This window comes from Enhydra lutris, unplaced genomic scaffold (assembly GCF_002288905.1).
Source record: "Enhydra lutris kenyoni isolate GAN:26980312 unplaced genomic scaffold, ASM228890v2 scaffoldscaffold3, whole genome shotgun sequence".
NCBI lineage: Eukaryota > Metazoa > Chordata > Mammalia > Carnivora > Mustelidae > Enhydra > Enhydra lutris.
This window is the reverse complement of record NW_019154087.1, coordinates 4,351,012-4,375,810: the sequence shown is the minus strand read 5'-3', so window position 1 is coordinate 4,375,810 and position 24,799 is coordinate 4,351,012. Positions and strand designations below refer to the sequence as shown.

The 24,799-nt window shown below is 35.5% G+C and overlaps 1 protein-coding gene across 4 annotated transcripts in view; it reads left to right on the top strand.

The window, feature by feature from the left end:
* Positions 1–24,799, top strand: part of LOC111156424 (abhydrolase domain containing 18) — a 54,489-nt gene that overhangs the window by 19,455 nt on the left and 10,235 nt on the right. Inside the window, exons 4-10 of one of the 4 annotated variants that reach the window (XM_022517318.1) lie at positions 1,769–1,869; positions 9,332–9,410; positions 9,513–9,597; positions 11,280–11,307; positions 19,509–19,647; positions 21,705–21,794; positions 22,435–22,536. In XM_022517318.1, coding sequence (XP_022373026.1) covers positions 1,769–1,869; positions 9,332–9,410; positions 9,513–9,597; positions 11,280–11,307; positions 19,509–19,647; positions 21,705–21,794; positions 22,435–22,536 — 624 coding nt within the window. Of the gene's footprint in view, positions 1–1,768; positions 1,870–9,331; positions 9,411–9,512; positions 9,598–9,748; positions 10,024–11,010; positions 11,308–19,503; positions 19,648–21,704; positions 21,795–22,434; positions 22,537–24,799 lie in introns of those variants that run through there. The other 3 variants (XM_022517335.1, XM_022517342.1, XM_022517327.1) reach the window with 3 other exon arrangements.

Below are 24,799 nucleotides of genomic sequence, written 5' to 3'. Positions count from 1 at the left end.
CGTGATGGACATTGGGGAGGGTATGTGCTATGGTGAGTGCTGTGAAATGTGTAAGCCTGATGATTCACAGACCTGTACCCCTGGGGCAAATAATACATGTTAATTTAAAAAATGAGCTGGATATGTGTATATATATATAGTATCCACAGATATAGTTTTTTGTTTGTTTTCAATTTTAATGAAAATATGTGGTGTTAACTGCTAATTTAATTTTGACTATTAACCTGATAAAGATTAAAAAAATAATAATAATAACTTGGGGCACCTGGGTGGCTCAGTTGGGCATCTGCCTTTGGCTCAAGTCTTGATCCCAGTATCCTGGAATTGAGCCCCATGTGAGGCTCCCTACTCAGTAGGGTATCTGCTTCTCCCTCTGCCCCTTCCCCTGCTCATGCTTGTGCTCACTTTCTCTCTCTCTCTAAAATAAATAAAATCTTTAAAAAAACATAAAATATATAAAAAATATATTTTTTGGTGGCTCAATCGATTAAGTATCTGACTCGGTTTTGGCTTGGATCATGATCTTGTGGATGGTGGGATCAAGCCTGTGTCAGGCTCCATGTTCAGCAGGGAGTCTATTTGAGATTCTTTCCCTCTGCCCCTCCTCATGCTCATGTTATCTCTCTCAAAAACTAAGTAAGTCTTAAAAAAAATAACTATTTGCAGAGGGGAAAGTTTAGGTGTTAAATATTAAATGCCTTTGCTGTATATGTAATTATATATTTTTCCCTATTTAATGTGTTTACATGACTCATTGCATCAATGGATTTCTTTTTTTTTTTTTTTAAGATTTTATTTATTTATTTGACAGAGAGACACAGCAAGAGAGGGAACACAAGCAGGGGAGTGGGAGAGGGAGAAGCAGGCTTCCCGCCGAGCAGGGATCTCTATGCAGGGCTTGATTCCAGCACCCTGGGATCATGACCTGAGCTGAACGCAGACGCTTAATGGCTGAGCCACCCAGGGGCCTTGCATCAATGGATTTCATAAAATGAGCCATTCTAACATATTTAGCATTAAGTCAACCCTTATTTGATTTTGATAAATTATTTTACAGTTTCTTTGTAAATTGTTCTTATGGTTATTTTTATATTTTTAAGTTCTTACAGCTAGTATTTTATTTTGTCTTCATGCTGTTGTACAAGTGAGCTTTATTTATAGTTTACTTCTCCTTTTTAAAAAATTTTATTTATGTATTTATTTGAGAGAGAAAACAAATGAGGTGGAGGGGGGGCAGAGGGAGAAACAGGACTCCATCTCAGGCCCCTGATTTCATGACCTGATCTAAAGGCAGACACTGAACGGACTGAACCACTCAAACACCTTTTAGTGTACTTTTCCAATTAGCCTATAGTAAAGGATATGAAAGGAAAAGAAATGTGTATAAGAGCCATGTCTTTAGGAAGCTGACTTGGGGGAGGGGAACCTGGGTGGCACAGCCAGGTAAGTGTCAGACTCTTGGTTTGGGCTCAGGTTATGATCCCAGGGACGTGAGATCAAGTCCCACGTCAGACTCTGCACTCAACATGAAGTCTGCTTGAGACTCTCTCTCCCTCTGCCCCTACCTGCTGAGCTTGCTTACTGTCTCTAAAATAAATCTAAAGCAAGCAAGTAAGCAAGAAAGCAGGATGACTGAGGCAAAAGAATATGTAGTCATTAGTGATAAAAAGTTTTTAATTGAATAGAACTTTTTTAATAGGAAAACATGTATGATAGACCAAGATATCGTAGTCTACATGTATGCATTTTGGTTTTGCTTTTCTCTTAGATTGAAGAGCAATCAGACTGTAAGATCCTAGATGGACACTTTGTTTCCCCCATGGCCCACTATGTGCCTGATATAATGCCAATTGAATCTGTTATTGCAAGGTAAGAAATTTTATTCAGAAAGTTAAAGTAGTAAGTTATTTTTTTGTAGTAAGTTATTTTTATATTTATAATTACAATAAAATCAATGCCATGTTATTTTTAATTGCTAGTATTAATTACAATCATTATTTGGCATTGCTCCCATTAAACGTGGGTTGGGACAGAATAAAAATATGGAGCTTTATAGTATGTATTCAAATTTAAGTCATTATCATCTTAAAATAGACTGTTATCATATGGTTTCACTTATTTGTGGAGCATAACAAATAGCATGGAGGACAAGGGGAGGTAGAGAGGAGAAGGGAGTTGAGGGAAAGTGGAAGGGGAGGTGAACCATGAGAGACTATGGACTCTGAAAAACAATCTGAGGGTTTTGAAGGGGTGGGGGGTGGGAGGTTGGGGGAACCAGGTGGTGGGTATTGGAGAGGGCACGGATTGCATAGAGCACTGGGTGTGGTGCAAAAACAATAAATACTGTTATGCTGAAAATAAATTTAAAAAATTTTTAAAAAATAGACTGTTATAAGTATAAAATGATTTGTATAAGCCTGATAGAACACAAAGCTAAAACCTACTGGATAAACAAAAGGTAAGAAGAAATAAATGTAAGCATACCTTTAGAGAAAATCATCCAATCACAAAGGAAGAGACAAAAAGAAGAAAGATACAAAAAAATAATAAAACTGTCAGAAAACAATAAACAAATTGGCAATAGTAAATTCATATCTATCAATAATCACCTCAATTGTAAATCAACTAAATTCTCTAATCAAAAGACTTAGAGTGGCTGAATGGATTAAAAAGTAGGACCTAACTGTATGCTGTCTATAAGAGACTGCAGGAGCACCTGGCTGGCTCAGCTGGAAGAGCGTGTGACGCTTTGATCACAGGCTTGTGAGTTTGAGCCCACATTGGGAGTAGAGATTACTTACATAAGTATAACCCACTGAGCTGGCTTACTCACTCTCTCTCTGTTAAAGAGAGACTCACTTCAAATGTAAGGACATACACAAAGTGAAGAGATGAAAAAGATATCCCAATCAAATGAAAATCAAAAGAAAGTAGAGGTAGCTATATTATACCATACAAAATGGACTTTAAGACAAAGATTGGATAAGGGACAAGGAGGGTCATTATATAATGATAAAGGGATCAATCTTATAAGAGGTTGTAACATTTATAAATATTTATGCACCCAACATAGGAACTAAATATATAAAAGAAATTAACAGACTTGAAGGCAGCAGTACAATAATAATAGGGAGCTTTGATACTTGACTTGCAACAATGGATAGATAATCCAGAGAAAATCAGTAAGAAAACATTGAATTCAAACTATCCATTAGGCCAGATGGACTTAACTGACATTCACAAAACATTGTTTCCAACAGCATCAGAATACACATTCTTTTAAAATGCACAGGGAGGGGCGCCTGGGTGGCTCAGTGGGTTAAAGCCTCTGCCTTCAGCTCAGGTCATGATTCCAGGGTCCTGGGATTGAGCCCCACATCGGGCTCTTTGCTCAGCAGGGAGCCTGCTTCCTCCTCTCTCTCTGCCTGCCTCTCTGCCTACTTGTAATCTCTGTCTGTCAAATAAATAAATAAAATCTTAAAAAAAAAAAAAAAGATAAAATGCACAGGGAGCATTCACCAGAATAGATCATATATTATTTACAAAACAAATCTTAATAAATTTAGAAATTGAAATCATATCTAGCATCTTTTCCAACTATATTGGTATGAAATTAGAAATAAGAAGAAAACTGGAAAACTCACAATATTTGTAGGTTAACCAGCATGCTATCAAAACACCAGAGGATCAAAGAAGAAATCAAAAGAGAAATCAAAAAGCACCTTGGGACAAATGATAATGGAAATAACAACATACCCAAATTTATGGATTACAGCAAAAGCAGTTCTAAGATGGAAGTTCATAGTGATAAACATCTACATTAAGAAAAAAGAAAGATTTTTTTTTAAAGATTTTATTTATTTATTTGACAGACAGAGATCACAAGTGGGCAGAGAGTCAGGCTCCCTGCTGAGCAGAGAGCCCGATGTAGGGCTCGATCCCAGGACCCTGGGATCATGACTTGAGCTGAAGGCAGAGGCTTTAACCCACTGAGCCACCCAGGTGCCTCAAAAGACAGATATTTTATAAAAATAAACAACCTAAGTATACACCAGGAACAACAACAACAAAAAAAAAGAACAAAAAACTAAGCCCAAAGTTAGTGGAAGGAAGATATTAGTATAAATCAGAGACAATAAATTAGTGACTATAACGATAATAGAAAAGATCAATGAAACTAAGAGCTGTGTTTTTGAAAAGATAAACAAAACAGACAAGCTTTTAGCTAGACTACTAAGAAAGAGAGAGGTCTCAAGTAAAATTAGAAATGAAAGAGGAACCATTATAGTTGATAATGCATAAATACAAAGAATCGTAAGAGACTACTGTGAATAATTATACGCCAACCAGTTGGACAACCTAGAAGAAATGGATGAATTCCTAGAAATGTGCAACCTACCAAGACTTAATCATGAAGAAATACAAAATCTGAAAAGATACCCATGAGGAGATTTAATCAGTAATCAAAAATTTCCTGATAAGAATTTCCCGATAAGACAAGTTGAGGACCGACCAGATGGCTACCTTGGTGAATTCTGCCGAACATTTAAAGAAGAATTAATAATAATCCTTATCAAACTCTGAAAAAATTGAAGAGGAGGGAACCTTCTAAATTCATTTTACAAGGCCAACATTACCTTGATACCAAAACCAGACAAGCCATAAGAAAAGAAAATTATAAGCCAGTATTCCTACTGAACATAGATGTAAAAATCTCCCCCAAAATACTAGCAATCCAAATTCAACAATACACAAAAAGGATCATATGCCATGATTAAGTGGGATTTATCCCAGGGATACAAAGATGGTTCAGTATCTGCAAATCAATCACTATGTTTATGTAGTAGACAATTCATATTGTGTGCCACATAGACAAAATGAAGGATAAAAATCATTTGTTGATCTCAATAGAAATAGGAAAACCATTTGACAGAATTCAACATCCATTTAGGATAAAAACTCTCAACAAACTTATGGAAAGAACATATGTCAATATAATAAAGGCTATATATAACAAGCTCATGGCTAGCATCATACTAAATGGTGACAAACTAAAATCTTTTCCTCTAATACCAGGAACAAGACAAGTATGCACACTGTTACCACTTTAATTGAACAGAATATTGGAAGTCTTAGAGCAATTAGGCAAGAAAAGGAAAGGAATCCAAATCAGAAAGGAAGAAGTAAAACTGTTTATAGATGACATGATATTATGTATAGAAAAGCCTGAAGGCTTTACCAAAAAACTGCTAGACTTATAAACAAGTTCAGTAAAGTTGTAGGATACAAGTTCAGGATGCAAAAATCAGTTGCATTTCTGTACATTAATCACAAGCCATCAGAAAAATTAAGATGACAGTCCTATTTATAGTTGCATCAAGAAGAATAAAATACCTATGAATAAATTTAACCAAGGAGGTGAAAGACCTGTATGCTGCAAACTATAAGACATTGATGAAAGAAATTGAAGATGACACAAATAAATGGGAAGATATTCCATGCTTATGGATTAGAAGAATTAATATTGTTAAAATGTCTATACCTTTGCAATCTACAGATGCAATGGAATTTTTCCAAGAAGTAGAACAAATAATCTTAAATTTTTTATGGAATCACAAGAAAACCTGACTAGCCAAAGCAATCTTGAGTGAGAAGAAGAAGAAGAATTTGGAGGCATCACACTCCCTGATTTCAAACTATTATACTACAAATCTGTAGTAGTCTAAAGAGTATGATACTGGCATAAAAACAGACACATTGGTCAATGAAGCAGAATAGAGAGCCCAGAAATAAACCCACCATATATGGTCAATTAATTTATGACAAAAAAACCAAGCATATACAATAGGGAGAATCTCTTCAGTAAATGGTGTTAGAGAGACTGGACAGCCACATGCAAAGGAATGAAACTGGACCAATTATCTTGTACCAAATAAAAATTAACTCAAAATGGAGTAAAGACTTGAACATAATGCTGAAACTATAAAACTCCTAGAAGAAAACTTGGGTGGTCACCTCCTTCACATCAGTCTTGGAGTTGATTTTTTGGATCTGACAGCAAAGCAAAGGCAATGATAAGCAAAAATAAACAACTGACACTACGTCAAACTAAAAAGCTTTTGCACAGCAAAGCTGATTGACCATCAACAAAATGAAAAGGCAACCTGTGAAATAGTAGAAAATATTTACAAATCCTCTATCTAATAAGAGGTTAATATTAAAATATATTTAAAAACTCATACAATTTAATAGCAAAAAAACAAGTGATTAAAAAATGGGCAGAGGAATTGAATAGACATTTTTTTCCAAAGAAGACATACATATGGTCAGCAGGTACCTGAAAATGTGCTCAACATCACTAATCATCAAGAAAATGGTGTTTTATAAAAACAGACCCCAGAATACCAATACCAAAAGAGAAACAACAATGAGATATTATCTCACACCTGTTAGAATGGCTGTTATGAAAAAGACAAGAGATAACAAGTGTTGGTGAAGATTTGGAAAAAAGGGAGCCCTTGGGTACTGTTGGTGGGAATGTAAATTACTGTAGCCAATATGAGAAACATTATGGAAGTTCCTCAAAAAGTTTAAAATAGAACTAACATATGATCCAGCTGTTCCACTTCTAGATATTTATTTGAGGGAAACAAGAACGTTAACTTGGGAAGAGACCTGTACCCCTATGTTCATTGCAGCATTATTTACAATAGCTAAATCATGGAAACAACCTAAGTGTCCATCAGTGGATAAAAGTATAAAGAATTGGTAAGTATAGAGAGTGCAGTATCATTCAGACCAAAAAAAAAAAAAAGCAAGAAATAATTCTCGCATTTGCAATGACATGAATGGACCTTGAGAACATCATGCTAAGTGAAATAAGTCAGATAGAGAAAGACAATACTATATGATCTCACTTTATATGTAGAATCTAAAACAACCACCACCACCTTGAGCTCATAGATACAGGGAACAGACTGATAGTTGCCAGAGTTGGAGGTAGGGGTGGGTGAAATGGGTGAAAGTGGTCAAAGGTACAAACTTCCAGTTATAAAACAGGTAAATCTTGAGGATGTAATACACAGCATGGTGACTATAGTTAATCCAAAATTACATGTTTGAAAATTGTTGAGAGTAGGTTTTTAAAAATTTTGATTATATATATATGTATATATATGTGTTTGTGTGTGTGTGTGTGTGTATATATACACATATACATATATGTATATGTATACATATATATATATAGTCTTTTTTAAAATTTAAATTCAATTAATATATAATTTATTACTTGTTTCAGGGGTACAGGTCTGTGATTCATCAGTCTTATATAATACCCAGTGCTCATTACAACACATATGATCCCCAATGTCCATCACCACATTACCCCATCCCCCTGCCCCCTCCTCTCCAGCAGCCTTCAGTTTGTTTCCTAGGATTAAGAGTCTCTTATGGTTTGTCTCCCTCTCTGGTTTCGTGTTGTTTCATTTTCCCCTCTCTTCCCCTATGATCCTCTGCCTTGTTTCTTAAATTCCACATATCAGTAAGATCATGTGAGAGTAGATCTTAAAAAAGTTATCATCGCAAGAAAAAAGAATTTTGTAGCTATGTGTTAACTTACTGTGATGATCATTTTACAATATATACATATATCAAGTCATTATGTTATATACCTGAAACTAATAATATATGTTTATCTTATTTTTTTTTAAAGAGAGATTTTAGAAGGAAAATAGAAAGCCATTAAGATCTATATAGATACTTCCCCTACCTCCCATTCCTGCATGCTTTATGGTTTCTTATTTCTCTTTATGACCCATGTCATTTCTTTGTGGGTAGGTTGACTTTCTCTGTTTCTCATGCAGCTGACAAAAAATAGCTACCACACCTCCACAGAGCTTTCATGTCCAAAAGCTCAACAGAAACTAGAGTCTGTCCTACTTCCAGATTACCAAAAGAACAAATCTTATTGCCCTAATTTGGCCTACTCCAGGCCCAATCAACTAATCAACTATAGCAGAGAAGCTTACATGAACTATACCCATTTATCATGGGCATTGGAAAATACTCTGTGAAAAGATACTATAATAAGAGCAGACGGACTAATTAATGAACCTCTGCTAAACAAGTGGTTGTTATTACTGTAATAAAAGATTCCTTTTAATTTAAAGCTATTCTCCATAATGAAACCTTTATATGCACTGCTATGGGACAGAAGGGAAAAAAAATAGCAGCAATATCCAGCTTTCTATGGGAAACATTTTTAAATGTTTTCATTTCTCACAAATCATGAAAATATAAAGAAGCAGAAAGCTTTTGAGAATGTAAAACGAAGCAGAGTTGTAACATTGCTAGTTTTATGAGATTAAAAATTGAGAATTAGTTCCCATGAGCACAAAACAGAAATAACCATTGAACTCTTCTGAATGTACTTGTCTGTGTTCTGTATTGCATAATTTATTAATAACAGATAACTAGTGATATTGTCCCCTGTCCAAGCAAAGTAAGCTCAGAATTGAGGTTTATGTTGACCGAGAATGCAGCTATCTAAGGTCAAACCTTGAGTTGACCAAGTGCAGTATTATACTACGATAATAACTCTAAAATATCTACTGCTAAAGAAATTAAAAAGACAAGTAAATCAGTTTGGGAAAATAAAGATCTGAAGATGAATGGTGGTGACTGTTGCACAGCAATGTAAATGTACTTAATGTCACTGAACTATACAACTTAAAAATGATTAAAATGGAAAAATATATGTTACATGTATTTTACCACAACTAAAAAATAAGTTCTATAGGAAGAAAACATTAAATGAAAGGCAAAATACTACAATAAGAAGATAACAAATAGGGAAAACTGTTTTTTTCTGCTGTGAGTTGCTTTTACACTCTCCAAATTGAAAAACAAAATTGATAACAGACTATTCTATTGATACATCAATAGCTTGTACAACTAAGCATTGTTCCTACAAGGAGAAAAAGCAGAGCTATCTAAAGTGTTATTTTTTTCTAAGACTTACTCAAATGTATTGATTTCACTGTAAAATAAGAATATTTCATTATGCATTTATAAAGTTGTGGTATTGAACAAGGTAAAAATGACTACAATAAATTCTGTGTTTATATTGTACTGAATGTTTTAATACGCTAACACAAAGCTAATTTGTAATATCTTAGTTCCCTTTGGCAGACAGTAATCATAATATGAATATTAAAATTCTGAATGATCTTCTCTCCCAAATAATTTAATTATGTAACTTTTACAAATTGAAAGTTTGTATTAAAAACCTTTTAAAGATAATTTCACAGATCTGTTTTATTTTAAATAGGTTCCAATTTATTGTTCCTAAAGAATGGAACAGCAAATATAAACCTGTATGCATTCATCTTGCTGGAACAGGAGATCATGTAAGACTCTATTAGAATGACTTAATCCCTATTTGTTAACATATTGTATAACACAGATGTGGTTATTATATTCTTTAAATATGTCATCTTTTCTTTCCGTAGCATTACTGGAGACGACGAACACTAATGGCTCGTCCTATGATTAAAGAAGCCCGAATGGCTTCTTTGTTGTTAGAAAACCCTTATTATATCCTTTTGTGATACCTAGAAATCTTTTATTTATTGATAGATTTAGTCATCAAAAAGAATGATGCATAGTAACCAGCTTTTCTAAACCAGTTAAATTTAGTTGTCAGTTCAAAAAATATTTAAGCAAGAATGAAAAGAAGTGAAAATTTGTTTTATGCCTTTAAAAAAACCGATGTAGAGATTATGCTTCTACTGTATAATAAAGATAAACTGTACTTCTTTTTCTTATAAAACTTATGCTGGATTTTAACATTAAGTCAAATGTTTACTCTTAATGAAATACTCTTGTTTTAAATGTATTTACATGTAAGTCATCAGTTGAGGTTTAGAACAATACTTAACTTAACTTTCAAGATGACGTCAGACTATTCCCAGAAGAAGAAACGAAAGTGATGCAGATATAAAGAAATGTTCAACATTGCTGGTAATAAGAGAAATGTAAAGTTAAAGCAACATTACCAAAGATTTAAAAAATAAAATGCAATAGTTGTGAGGCTATTGTAAAAAAATAAAATAGGCACTCTTACTACTAATGGCTGTGAAAACCAGTTTAATTCTTTGGGAAAGCATTTTACCATATGTCTCAGGAACCTTAAAGATTTTATGTCCCTTGACAGAGTAATCTTGATTCTTGGAAATTTATTCTGAGGATAAAATACTAAGAAAAGAGCAGTGCCTGGGTGGCCCAATCAGTTAACTGGATGACTGGATTTCAGCTCAGGTCATGATCTCAAGGTTGTGAGATGTTGGGCATGGAGCTTGCTTAAGATTCTCTCTCTCCCTCTGTCTTGCCCCTGTCTCTTAAAAAAAAAAAAAAAAAAGACTAAGAAAAGAGAAAGTGATAGAAAAGAGATATTTATATAGTTTTATTTAGGATAGTAAGACATTAGGAATGGCTTAAATGTCTAATAATAGAAAAAGAGTTGAGTAAATTATGGCTCACAATATTAGAATATTATGCAGTTGGTTATGTTTTTTGCTCTACCACTTAGTTATCTGTAATGACTTCAGATGTGTTACTTAACGTTTTAACCTCTTCATTGGTAAATGGGAATAATCTCTGAAATTATTCCTAGTGTTAAGTACTTAATGCTATCTAGAGTGGTGCCTGGTAAATAACAAACATTCAGTAAATTTAGTGGTTAGTTATTATTAAAAAGTTTACAGTAATTTATGAAAAGTATAATGCAAAAATAGGAAACAGAACTGTGGTATGACATAGATAGGCCAAAAAACCTAAAAACAAAGTCCATAAAAGAAAAACCTGTGCATAAGGAAAAAATACTGGAAATACACCAAAATATTAATATGGTTGTCTGCAGATGAAGTAGTTTTTCTTCTAATATGCTTTTCTATATTTTTTGGATTTTCTATAATCATTAAAAATGAAAAAAAACCTTCATTTAAAAAATTAAGTTGGAGATTGCACACCCCTGTGAGTATACTAAACATATTAAACTGACCCTTAAAATGGGTATAAAGCTGTTTTAAAAAAGAAAAAAATAATAATCAAGTTGAAAAACCTGAGAACTCCTCAACAGCCTATTTGAGATAATTAAAAAATAGTTATTTCAGTATCAAATTGTGTTCAGATGTAGCTATGTTGCTTAAGTTAATGTGTTTTGAGACACAGACTATATTTAATTATTTTAAAACTTTCTCTTTGACCCACATTCTTAAATGGCTGCAGGAAACCCAAGGACCAAATGTAAGTATATTTCACCTTCACTTTGGTAGTCTTTATACCAAATTAAATTAAAGTTTTTGTTAGTCTTCAGTTAATCATTTCTAAGTTTTACTTGCAAATATTATATGGGGAAAAAATTCTGTTATAAAACTGTGGTAGGAATGTTGACCTAAATTTCTATTTTAAGCTTTTTCACTTAAAATGTTTGATAAAGAGATAAGAAATTTTTAATAGATGGAAGATGTATTTTATTTGTAAGTGGTAACTGAAGAAGTATTAAAACATTTTCTTTCTTAAAGTACATTTACTTTGTAAAATTAAACACCACTCTGTATTCTTACAATTTGTGTGTAGGTAATCTAATCTCTTTTTGGTCTTTAAAATGATGAACTTTGAAGGCAATTTTTTTGCATTTCCATAATCTGTGTATTGTGTTTGGTTTTGATTCATTGAATAAATGTTTGATCTGAGACACTGGGAAGTTAGTAACAAAAAGACAAGGTCCTTACTGTCATAGAGCTTATATTCTAGAATGGGAGATAGATAAAAATAAATAAGATGATTTTTAATATTTATTAATGCCGTGAAGAAAATAAAGTCAGGCAATCAAGCAAAGAATAATAGAGGGTAAGTATAGAGTTGGAGAAGTATTAGATGTGAGGACATGGGAAGGAGCCACCATGGTGAAGACCTGGAGGAAACCTCAGAGAAGGACAAATAAATGAAAAGTCTGATATAAGCCTGAGGTAAGAGAGTAGTATAAGATCAAGTCAGAAATGTAGGCAAGGACCAGATTTATGAAGAGCCATTTGTGTTGAATTTTGCTATAAATGCAGCTGGAAACCTTTGGAGGACTTTAAGCAGAGAAATAATCTGATTTGTGCTTTTAAAGGCTCATTTTGGTTTACTGAGACAAGAGTAGCAGCAGAAAATGAAATAGGAAGCTACTGAAATAATGCAGGGGGAAAAAGCAGCTTTAAGGAATGGCAATGGAGATGGAAAGAAGTTCCATATAATATATATATATATATTCCATATGTATAGATATATAAAAGAATATAAAGAATATAAAGAGAGAGCACAAGCAGGGAAGCGGGAGAGGGAGAAGTAGGCTTCCCCATTGAGCAGGGAGCCCAATGTGGGGGTTGATCGCAGGACCCTGGGATCATGACCTGAGCCCAAGGCAGACGCTCAGCTGACTGAGCTACCCAGGCACCCCTCAGTTTGCTCTTTTGTATAACAGTTACTGATGTGGGGAAGTTGTTATTTGTATAAAAAAATTTTTATACACACACACACACACACACACACATACATATATGCGCACACGCACACATACATACACACATTTATGCACATATGTATTTTATATATATAAAAGAATAAACCTTATGAAATGTGAAAATTAATGTCCAAGCTAAATAAAGAATTCTTACTCTGGGGACACATGGGTGGCTCAATCAGCTAAGCATCTGCCTTTGTCTCAGGTCATGATCTCAGGTTCCTGGGATCAAGTCCTGCTTTGGGCTCCTTGCTTGGTGGGGAGCCTGTTTCTCCCTCTGCCTGCTTCTCCCTCTGCTAGTGTGCTCTTTCTCTCACGAAAAAAAATAGATAAAATCTTAAAAAAAAAAAAAAAGAATTATTACCTTGGAACCAATTTTTGAATTCAGAACTGGGCATGTTATTTTTACCCTGTTTATTGGTGCTTAAAAATCCAAAAGAGTTTCTTGAGTTGTAGTTTGAGGCAGCATGGGTTTAAGGAAAGACTTTGACTTTGGAGTCACACAGACATAGGTTGCAGTCGTAACTTGCCATTTAATAATTGTATGACCTTGGTCTAAGTATCTGTTATCTACTTCATTTATAAAGTAGAAATACTATATAATATCTTGCACACAGAATTGATATGAGAATCATATTTATAAAATATTCTATTACATATAGTATATCCAAGAAATATAATACTTGATTTTTCAAGTAATTCATTTTAAGAAATGGCTTACAATTTAAGTAATAAAAAATTATTTTTTTATCTCTTTTCAAAAGACATCTTATGCCTATTTTCAGTGTTTAAAGTCTTTGAAACTGGGTCCACTGGTACAAATAACAACTGTCCCCACATCAGTAACTGTTATATAAAAGAGCAAACTGAGGGGTGCCTGGGTAGCTCAGTCAGTTGAGCGTCTGCCTTGGGCTCAGGTCATGATCCCAGGGTCCTGCGATCAACCCCCACATTGGGCTCCCTGCTCAATGGGGAAGCCTACCTCTCCCTCTCCTGCTCCCTGCTTGTGCTCTCTCTCTGTCAAATAAATAAATAAAATTTTTTTTTTTTTTTTTAGATTTTATTTACTTATTTGACAGAGAGAGATCACAAGTAGGCAGAGAGGCAGGCAGAGAGAGAGGAGGAAGCAGGCTCCCTGCCAAGCAGAGAGCTCGATGAGGGACTCGATCCCAGGACCCTGAGATCATGACCTGAGCTGAAGGCAAAGGCTTAACCCACTGAGCCACCCAAGCGCCCCTAAATAAATAAAATCCTAAAAAAAAAACCAAAAACCAAAAACCAAAAAAAAAATATTGAGATGTATCTGAGAATTCAGACTTCCATATCAGGCCAAAATACATAATCAGGGCAGTTACTTGATAATAAATAGAAAATTGGAATGAGGATAACAAACAAATAGAAGGATACATGGGCTTTTTTTATGAGGAAGCACATGTATGATCTGTTTTGACAGAGTTTCCATAAATTCTGCCTTAAGGACTTAGAGCTCTGAGAGGATGTGGTAGGACAGTGGATATAAGCTCTTTAGGGGCCAGAATTCTGTTTTTCACAACTTGACATTCTTATGACACCTAGTTGTTTGTGCATAATCACTCTACATTTACATATAATAACCATTGATAAAATGAATTTTTGTACACCTTGACAAGCTTCCTTCCAGAAGCCAATCACATGTCTTTATATGAACTAAGTTTTGAAGATAGATTCTAATTTGGACACTTTAGTAATAAGATAGTATTATTTTTTATCACTATGCAGGCATACCTTGGAGATATTGTGGGTTCAGTTCCAGACCACTGCAGTAAAGGGAATATTGCAATAAAGCAACTGAAATTAATTTTTTGGTTTCCAGTGCTTATAAAATTTGCTTATACAATACTGTAGTCTGTTAAGTGTGCAATAGCATTATGTCTAAAAAAAATGTACATACCTTAATTTAAAAATATTGCTGGGGCACCTGTGTGGCTCAGTCAGTTGAGCATCTGACTCTTGATTTTGGCTCAGATCATGATCTCAGGGTCGTGGGATCAAGTCCTATATTGGGACTCCCTGCTCAGTAGGGAGTCTGCCTCTCTCCATCTCCCATTGCCCCCCATCTCTCTCTCACTAAAATAAATAAATGGATCTTTAAAAAAATATATTGCTTCCAGTTATGGAATGAGTAAGTCACAGGAATAAAAGGTACAGCATAGGGAATATAGTCATTGGTATTGTAACAGCGCTATATGGTGGTGACAGATGGTAGCTACAGTTGTGGTGACCACAGCATACATACAGACTTGTCAACTCACTATGTTGTGCACCTGAAACTAATGTAACACTGTGTGCCAACTATACTTCAATAAAATAACATAAAATAAAAAAGCTTTATTGCAAAAAATGCTAACCATTATCAGAGATTTCAGCAAGGCACGATCTTTGCTGGAGGAGGGTCTTGCCACAATGTTGATGACTGCTGACTGATCAAGATGGTGGTTACTGAAGGTTGGGTGGCTGTGGTAATTTCTTAAAACAATAATGAAGTTTGCCACATCGATTTACTCTTTCTTTCACAATTTCTCTGAGGCATGTGATACTGTTTCATAGCGTTTTACCTACAATAGAACTTCCAGATTGGGAGTTCATCCTTTCAAACCCCGCCACTGACTTACCAACTAAGTTTATGTAATATTCTAAATCTTTTGTTGTCATTCAGCAATCTTCACAGCATCTTCACCAGGTTTAGATTTCATCCCAAGAAAGCATTGTCTTTGCTCATCCACAAGAAGCAATTCCTTGTCCATTAAAGGTTTATCATGAGATTGCAGCAATTCAGTCTCATCCTCAGGCTTTACTTCTAGTTCTAGTTCCTCTGCTATTTCTACCACATCTGCAGTTTCTTACCCCACTGAAAATCAAAGTCATCCATGAGAGTTGGAATCAAATTCTTCCAAATTCCTGTGAATGCTGATATTTTGATCTCTTCCTGTGAATCACAAGTGATCTTACTGGCATCTAGAATGGTGACCCCTTTCCAGAAAGTTTTCAATTCGCTTTGCCCAGATCCATCAGAGGAGCCACTATCTATGGTAGCTATAGCCTTATGAAATGCAGTTCTTTTTTTTTTTTTTTTTGTTATTAACATATAATGTATTATTAGCCCCAGGGGTACAGGTATGTGAATCATCAGGTTTACACACGTCACAGCAGTCACCACAGCTCATACCCTCCCCAATGTCCATAACCCCACCACCCTCTCCCTACTCCCCTCCCCATGGCAACCCTCAGTTGTTTGTTTTGTGAGATTAAGAGTCTCTTATGGTTTGTCAGGAGGTTTGTCTCCCTCCCGATCCCATCTTGTTTCATTTATTCTTTTCCTACACCCCAAACCCCCCACATTGCCTCTCAACTTCCTCATATCAGGAAGATCATATGATAGTTGTCTGAAATGCAGTTCTTAAATAATAGGACTTGAAAGTCAAAATTATTTCTTGCCCCTTGGGTATGAAATAGATGTTGTGTTAGCAGGCCTGAAAATATTAATCTTGTTGTACATCCCCATCAGAACTTTTGGGTAACCACATGTATTGTCAATGCAGTGTAGTTATGTTTTAGAAGGAATCTTTTTCTGAGCAAGTAGGTCTCAACAGTGGGCTTAAAATATTCCGTTACCATGTTGTCAACAGATGCACTGTTGCTTAAGCTTTATTGTTCCATTTATAGAGCAAGTGTAGTAGATTTAGCATAATTCTTGATAGTTCTATGAGCCCTGGCTTCAACGTAAAGATACCAGCTGCAATTAGCCTCTAAGAAGAGAGTCAGCCCCTGCTTTGAAGCTCTGAAGCCGGGCACTGACATCTCTCTAACTATGAAAGTCCTAGATGGCATCTTCTTCCAACAGAATGCTGTTTTTCAACATTGAAAGTCTGTCGTTGAGGAGCATCTGGGTGGCTTGGTCAGTTGCACATCTGCCTTCGGCTTGGGTCGTGGACCCAGGGTTCTGGGATCAAGCCCTACATCTAGCTCCCTACTCAGTGGGGAGCCTGCTTCTCCCTCTTCCTCTGCTGCTCCCCCTACTTGTTCTCACTCTTCTCTCTCTCTGTCAAATGAATAAATAAAATCTTTAACAAAAAAAGAAAGAAAATCTGTTGTTGGATGCCAGGGTTGCTCAGTTGGTTAAGCGTCTGACTTCTGATTTTGACTCAGATCATGCTCTCAGGATCATGGGATCAAGCCCTGCATCAGGCTCTGCACTCTGCAGGGAGTCTATTTGAGGATTCTCTCCTCCTCCTCCCTCTGCCTCTCCCTCCACTCACGTGCTCTCTCTCTTTCTTGCTAAAATAAATAAAATCTTTTAAAAAAAGAAAAGGAAAGGAAAAGAATAATCTGTTGTTTAGTGTAGCTGCCCTATTAATCATTTTAGCTAGATCTTCTGGATAACTTGGCTGTAGCTTTCACATCAGTACCTTCTGCTTCACCGGGCACTTTAATGTTACGGAGATGGCTTCCTTTTTTTATGATTTATTTTATAGAAAGCATGCAAGAGTGGGGGGAAAGAGCAGAGGGAGAAGAAGAATCTCAAGTACACTCCCTGCTGAGTGTGGAGCCTAAAGTGGGACTGAATCTGGGGCCCCTGAGATCATGACCTGAGCTGAAATCAAGAGTCAGTCACTTAACCAACTGAGCCACCCAGGCACTCCGATGGCTTCCTTTCTTAAAGCTCATGAACCAACCTCTTACTTTTTTTTTAAAGATTTTATTTATTTATTTGACACAGAGAGAAAGAGCATGCACAGGCAGGGTAGTAGTAGGCAGAGGGAAAAGGAGAAGAAGCTTCCTGCAGAGCGGGGAGTCTGATGCAGATCCCAGGACCCGGGGATCATGACCTGAGCCGAAGGCAGTCACTTAACCAGCTAAGCCACTCAGACACCCGAACCATCTCTTTTAGCTTCAAACTGTTCTGCAGCTTCCTCACCTTCTCAGCCTTCATAGAATTGAAGAGAGTTAGGGCCTTGCCTTGGAATAGGCTTTGGCTTAAGGGAATGTTGTGGCTGTTTTGATTTTCTATCCAGATAGTAAAACTTTCTCTGCATTAGCGAGAAGACTATTTCACTTTCTATTTTGTGTCTTCTCTGGAGTAGTACTTTTAATTTCCTTCAAGAACTTTTCCTTTGCATTCAGAATTTGGCTAACTGCTGCATGAGGCCTACCTTTTGGCCTATTTCAACTTTTGACATCCCTTCCTCACTGAGTTTAATCACTTCTAGCTTTTTGATTTCTATTTATTTATTTGTTTGTTTATTTACTTTTAAGACTTTATTTTTAAGTAATCTCAGTACTCAACATAGAGTTCAAATGTACAACCCAAAGATCAAGAGTCACATGCTCTACTGACTAAGCCAGTCATGTGGCCCTCTAGCTTTTGATTTAAAGTGAGAGATCTGTGACTTCTCTTTTCACTTGAACGTGGAAGCCATTGTAGGGTTATTAACTTGCGTAGTTCAAGGTTGTTATGTCTTGGGGAATAGGAAGGTGGGATAGAGGGACGGGAAGAACAGCCAGTCAGTGGAGCAGTCAGAACACATACGACGTTTATCCATGAAGTTTGCTATCTTACATGGGAACAGTTCCATGATGCCCCAAGTCAGTTACAACAGTAACATCACAGATCACCATGACAAATACAATAACCAAGAAGGTTTTAAATATTGTAAGAATTACTAAAATGTGACAGAGACATGAAGTTAGGAAATACTGTTGGAAAAATAGCACCAGCAGATTTAATCAACATAGAGTTGCCATAAACCTTCAATTTCTAAGAAATACAGAATCTCCACAGTGCAATAAAATAACATATGCCTGTGTAAGAATGGTTTTAGAATTTAAAAAGATCATTTAAGTACTTTTTTTTTAAGGTTTTATTTATTTATCTGACAGAGTGAGATAGAACAAGCAGGGGGAACAGCAAGCAGAGGGAGAGGGAGAAGCAGGCTCCCGCTGAGCAAGGAGCCTGATGCAGGACTCAATCCCAAGACCCTGGGATTGTGACCTGAGCCAAAGGCAGATGCTTAACGGAGTGAGCCACCCAGATGCCCCCAAAGAAGATCATTTAAGTACTTCTAAAGAGGTGTACTTACTTGTAAAATTAGTTTCTAAGAACAAGAAATTCTAGTTGAATTGGTCTTTAAGTTAATCAAAACATGTATTTTTATAAAAGATTACTTTTCTGACCAACTTTTAATTATAAAATAAATAAGTCATGGAGATGAAAAGTAGAGTATGAGGAACATAGTCAAGAATATTGTAATAACATTGTATAGTGACAGATGGCAACTACGATTACCATGCTGAGCACTGAGAAACGTATGTGTGTGTGTGTGTATATATATATATATATATATACACACACACACACACACATTTACACATACACACATACATATATCTGAAACTAATATTATGTATGTTAACTATACTACATTCAAAAATCAGAAAAATTTTCTAGTTGATTATATTCATAAATTGTATATTTTGTGAAAAATAAGCAGCATATTTTAAGATTTTGGAAATACATGAGTATTAGGTTAAATTTTTACATTGCTTTTAAAAAATGTTTATGCTTTAAGTTCTGTTGTAGTAACAGAAGGAACAACTATGAATTGTGTTTTTTTTTTAAGTTTCTTTAAGTGCTATCAAATAAATATTATTTCCTGGGCTTCAAAATAGCTAAATAATTGAAATTCAATAAAGATTCGATAAAGAGCATTTATTGCTTTTAAAAATAAATTTTAATTAATTGTAGAATAATGTTAGCACTCTAATTCCATTGATTTATTCCATTGTTTTACTTAGCTAACTCATCCTTTAAAAGAAAAACATGAAGTCTGGCTACCTGTTGTAAATTTGCTTATATTAAAATGTAAATGCATAAATAATTTTCTCTTTTGTCTTGTGAGGCTAGAAGGTCCAGCTTAAAAAACGTGTCTGACCTTTTTGTGATGGGAGGAGCTCTTGTTTTAGAATCTGCTGCTCTCTTGCACTGGCTAGAGAGAGAGGGTTATGGACCTCTAGGAATGACCGGAATATCCATGGGAGGACATGTAAGCCTTTTAATTTCAACTGATATTTCATTGTGATTATATTCATAAAATCTAGAGAATGTAGTTATTTTAAAAATTCACTTCAGGTAGAGAATTAATTTTAGTTTTGGAAATAGGTTTCAAACTTTTCCAGTTACAATGATTTTTTTTTGGTATGATTTATGTAGACATTGTACTACTTATTTCACAGTTATAGCTCAGATATTAGATTTAATATTTTATTAGAAGTTGATTTTTTAAAAATAAAAATAATAAAACTGATTTTTATAAAACTTAACTTTTCACATCTCAAGTGTAAATACCTTATTTTGCTGTTAAATTGGCAAAGATAGCAAATTTGGAAAATACTTTTAATTTATCTCTTATGTCTATGCCCACAGTCACCAGCTTGTTTTACTTTGTCTTCCAGAGGGTACTAAAACAGCTTCCAAGTGGTTTCTCTGTCGCTCATCTTTTCTCTTACTAATCTTCTTCTAAGTTTTTCTTCATGCCATTACTAGAGTGATTTTCCTAAATCTCATCTCTGTTCTCTCCCATTTAAAACCTGCCAAAGGCTTGCTATTGTACTGGGCTCTAGCTATGCCAGGTGCTAGCAACCCTCAGGGGCCCTCTCATTCCTAGCCAAAATAGCAGTTTGCCCTTCTGGTTCCAGTCCAGAGCTTACTTTCTATGAGAAGCTCTTCCTGACTCCCAGCCTAACCTCAGACCATACTTCATCTCTCATTTGTGCTTATTTCACTGCACTGTGATTACTTGTTTAGCAGTTTATTCTCTCCATGAAGCAGTTGGTTCAATGAGGACTCAGAAATATGCTCTAGTTTGTTACCTGGACATATTAGCCACTCAGTACATTTAGAAAGAAACAAGTTTTTGGTAAGTCATTTGAATTATAAAATTAAGTTCAAAAACTGATTAAAATTTCCAAGAACTAGTAGACCATGAATTTGAGGGGTGGAAGAGGATTTCTTTTCCTACCTAGTAGTGTTTCTACTTTTATGACCTAGATTGGGATCCTATAACTTTCACTTGAATTACTTCCTATACTGGTTTCCCTACCTCAGGTTTTACCTGCTCTAATCAATCCTATAAATTGCTATCATTTTGGCTTCCTTAAATCACTTCTTTGACAATGCCGCTTCTTTGCCCAGATCTCTTTGTTAATTCCCCATTATATACAGAGCAAAAGGGATCTATAATCTGATACTGTCCCATCTTTCCAGACCTAACTATCTCTCCCACCTCATTGGCTATATGTACCCTATTCACCAGCCAAACTAAAGTATATTGGCTTGTTTTCCTACCTGCTTTTCCACTTTTTCCTTTTTCACCATCTTGCCTTTGATGATATATTTTTTTTAATATGGAAGACAAGATCTCCTCTCTCATTTCCCCTGAGAGACAGCCAGTTCATGAAGCCTTCTGTTATTCCTTTAGCCAAAAATAATTTTCCCTTTTCTAAACACACGCATTACATTACTTTATATTACTTATATAATCTGTTTGTAGTTCACCAAATTCTTGGCATTTTTCAGTTAGCCCCAAATGTCTAAGGTTTTATAGTTGTGATTTTGCTGTATCTGAGCAAATCATTTAGGTAATGAATATCATTAGCCTGCTCCCCAGCATCTACATTTCAGTCTGTTTGGTCTGTATTTATCCAGTAGAAAGTAGTTCTCTATGAAGGGTTTTGAGATGATTTAAAATTTTACAACATTTATTATTTTCTAAGGGGGAAGTTGTATGTCATTGAATTTGTGATTTGGGGAGTTTCAGAAGGTTGCTAGACATTCTTATGAGTATTTAGAGATTTTTTTCTTAAGATTTTATTTTTAAGTAATCTCTATACCCAACTTGGGGCTCAAATTTACAACCCTGAGATTAAGAGTGCCATGTTCTACTGACTGAGACAACCAGATGCCCCACGTATTTAGAGATTTTGTGTTCATATCTTATCTCACCAATTACTACCCAGACTACTTCTTAATAATAAATCTTTTCATTTTAATGAATAGAAATTTAAACAGAAGCTCTCTAACTGACTGTTAAACATATTGCAGATGGCTTCCTTAGCGGTATCCAACTGGCCTAAGCCCATGCCATTGATTCCATGTCTGTCTTGGTCCACAGCATCTGGGGTCTTCACTACGGTAATTTAATTGCAATTAATATTTAAATAACTATATATAATTAAAATTAATTGTTTGGGGGTTCTCAAAACCACCTCCAGGTTTGCTGATTCTCTAGAAGGTATCACAGGACTCACCATATAGTTTGATTCATGACTAATACTTATTATATCAAAAGGATACAATACAAAGAATCAGCAAAGGGAGAAGGCACATGGGGCAAAATCCAGAGGAAATTAGGCATAACCAGCCATTGGAATCTTACACGATTTGTTTAATTCATCCATCAGTGTGTTGTGATAGTACGTGTGAGAAGCTCAGTTGAGCCTGGCAGCCCAGGGTAATCAGGGGTCAGTCACTTAGGCACTCTCTGCCTCACTTGTACCAAAATTCCAGATGAAAAGTACATGTTCAGCAGAAACTTGTACAAGAAGTTTGGGGAGAGTGCCCCACTTTGTCATTTAGAAAGTTGTATATTGGGATTAGGAACTGTTTGTCAAGGTTCCAGACTCTAATCAAGGGCCAACATTGCAAGCAGGGCTTTCTAAAGATAGGAAACTTCAAGCCTGCTATGTTTATTCTTTTCTGCATACTAATAATAAAATTATTGGGCAAAATGTTTTATGGAATGATTTGATCTTAACATAGTTTGTTATTTCAGGGTGTTCTAAGTAAATCGATTAATTGGAGGGAGCTGGAAAAACAGTATTATACACAGACAGTTTATGAAGAAGAAATTATTCACATGCTTGAATACTGTGGAGTAAGTATTTTTAACCTCTGCATAAATTGAGGGGAAAAGTTGATGGTATTTAATGATTCGGTTTTTTAGAAAGAATCACAAATTTGTTAAAAAGCAGTAGTGCTTTCTAGTTTTTAAGATTCTTCATTTTAAAATATAGATGTAAAAAAAATCATGCAATGCAAATGTATGGCTTACACCAGTAGAATAAAAATTGACCACCCAGGGGTACCTGGGTGGCTCAGTCAATTAAGTGTCTGCTTTTGGTTTAGGTCATGATCCCAGAGTCCTGGGATTGAGCCCTGCATCGGGCTCCCTACTCAATGGGGAGCCTGATTCTCCCTCTTCCTCTGCTACTCCCCCTGCTTATGCACGCTCACTCTCTAGCTCTCTCGAATAAATTAATAAAATTTTTAAAATAAAATTTTTAAAAATATAAAAGAAATTGACCACCTAGATAGTCCACGATGGCAGAGGAGCTGGAGACCTTAGTTTCTTCTGGTCCCAGGAATTCAGCTAGATAGCTATCAAATAATTTTGAACACCTGTGAAGTCAACTGGAGTTCTAAGAAAAGAATAGCTGCAACTCTACAAATAGAGAAGCAGCTACTTTCTGCAAGAATGACAAAATGGAAAAACTCACTTCATAAGAGAACAAGAGGCAGCACTGATTGCCAGGGACCTAATCAGTATGGATATAAGTAAGATGTCAGGTCTAGAGTTCAGAATAACAATTATAAAAATACTATCTGGGTTTAAAAAAGCATAGAAAACACTAGAGAATCCCTTTCTGAAGAACTAAAAAAACTAAAATGTAATCAAGTCAAAATCAAAAAGACTATTAATGAAATGCAATAAAAAATGGAGGCTTTAACTGCTGAGATAAATGAGCTCCAGAAGAGAGAATTAGTGACATAGAAGACCAAACAATGGAGAATAAAAAGGCTGAGAAAAAGAGAGATAAACAACTACTGGATCACAAGGGGAGAATTTGAGAGATATGTGATAACATAAAGTGAAATAATACTAGAATAATTGGGATCCCAGAAGAAGCAAAGAGAGAGGAGGGTGTGTAGAAGAAATTATAGTGGAGAACTCCAATTTGGGGAAGGAAACAGGCATCAGAATGTAGGCGGTACAGAGAATCCCCCTCAAAAATCAATATATGCCCAACATATAATAGTGAAACTTGCAAATCTCAGAGATGAAGAGAAAATCCTGAAAGTAGCTTGGAATAAGAGGGCAGAAACATCAGATTGGCAGCAACCCTATCTGCAGAGACCTGGCAGGCCAGAAAGGACTGGCTTGATGTGTTCAGGGTGCTGAATGAGAAAAATACGCAGCCAAGAATACTTTATCCAGCTAGAATGTTGGTCAAAAAAGACGAAGTGATAAAAAGCTTCCAGGACAAACAGAAACTAAAAGAATTTGTGATCTTCGTTTAAAGGGATCCTTTAAGCTAAGAGACAGCCCAAAAGTAACATAGACCAGAAAGGAACAGAGACAATATACAGAAATAGTGACTTTACAGCTAATATAATGGTAGTAACCTTTCAGTAGTTACTCTGAATGTAAATGGGCTAAATGCCCCCAATCAAAAGACACAGGGTATCAAATTGAATTAAAAAAAGCAAGACCCATCAGTAGCTGTTTGCAAGAGACTCATTTTAGACTCAAAGACACCTCCAGATTTAAAATGAGGGGATGGAAGACTATTTATCATGCTAATGGACATCAAAAGAAAGCTGAGGTGGCAGTCCTTAAATCAGACAAATTAGATTTTAAACCAAAGACAGTAATAAGAGATTAGGAAGGACACTTTATCATAATTAAAGAGTCTATCCAACAAGAAGATCTAACAGTTATAAATATTTATGCCTCTAACATGGGAGCAGCCAATTATATAAGCCAATTAATAACAAAATTAAAGAAACACATAAATAATAATACAGTAATAGGAGGGGACTTTTACCCCCCCCCCCCCGAGAAAACCAACAAGGAAATAAGGGCTTTGAATGACACACTGGACCAGATAGACTTCACAGATATATTCAGAGCATTCCACCTAAAGCAACAAAGTATATATTCTTCTTGAGTACACATAGGACATTCTCCAGAATAGATCACATACTGGGTCACAAATCCGGTCTCATCTGGTACCAAAAGTTGGTATATTCCCTGCATATTTTCAGACCACAATGCTTTGAAACTGGAACTCACTTATAAGAGGAAATTTGGAAAGAATGCAAATGCATGGAGGCTAAAGAGCATCCTAGTAAGAATG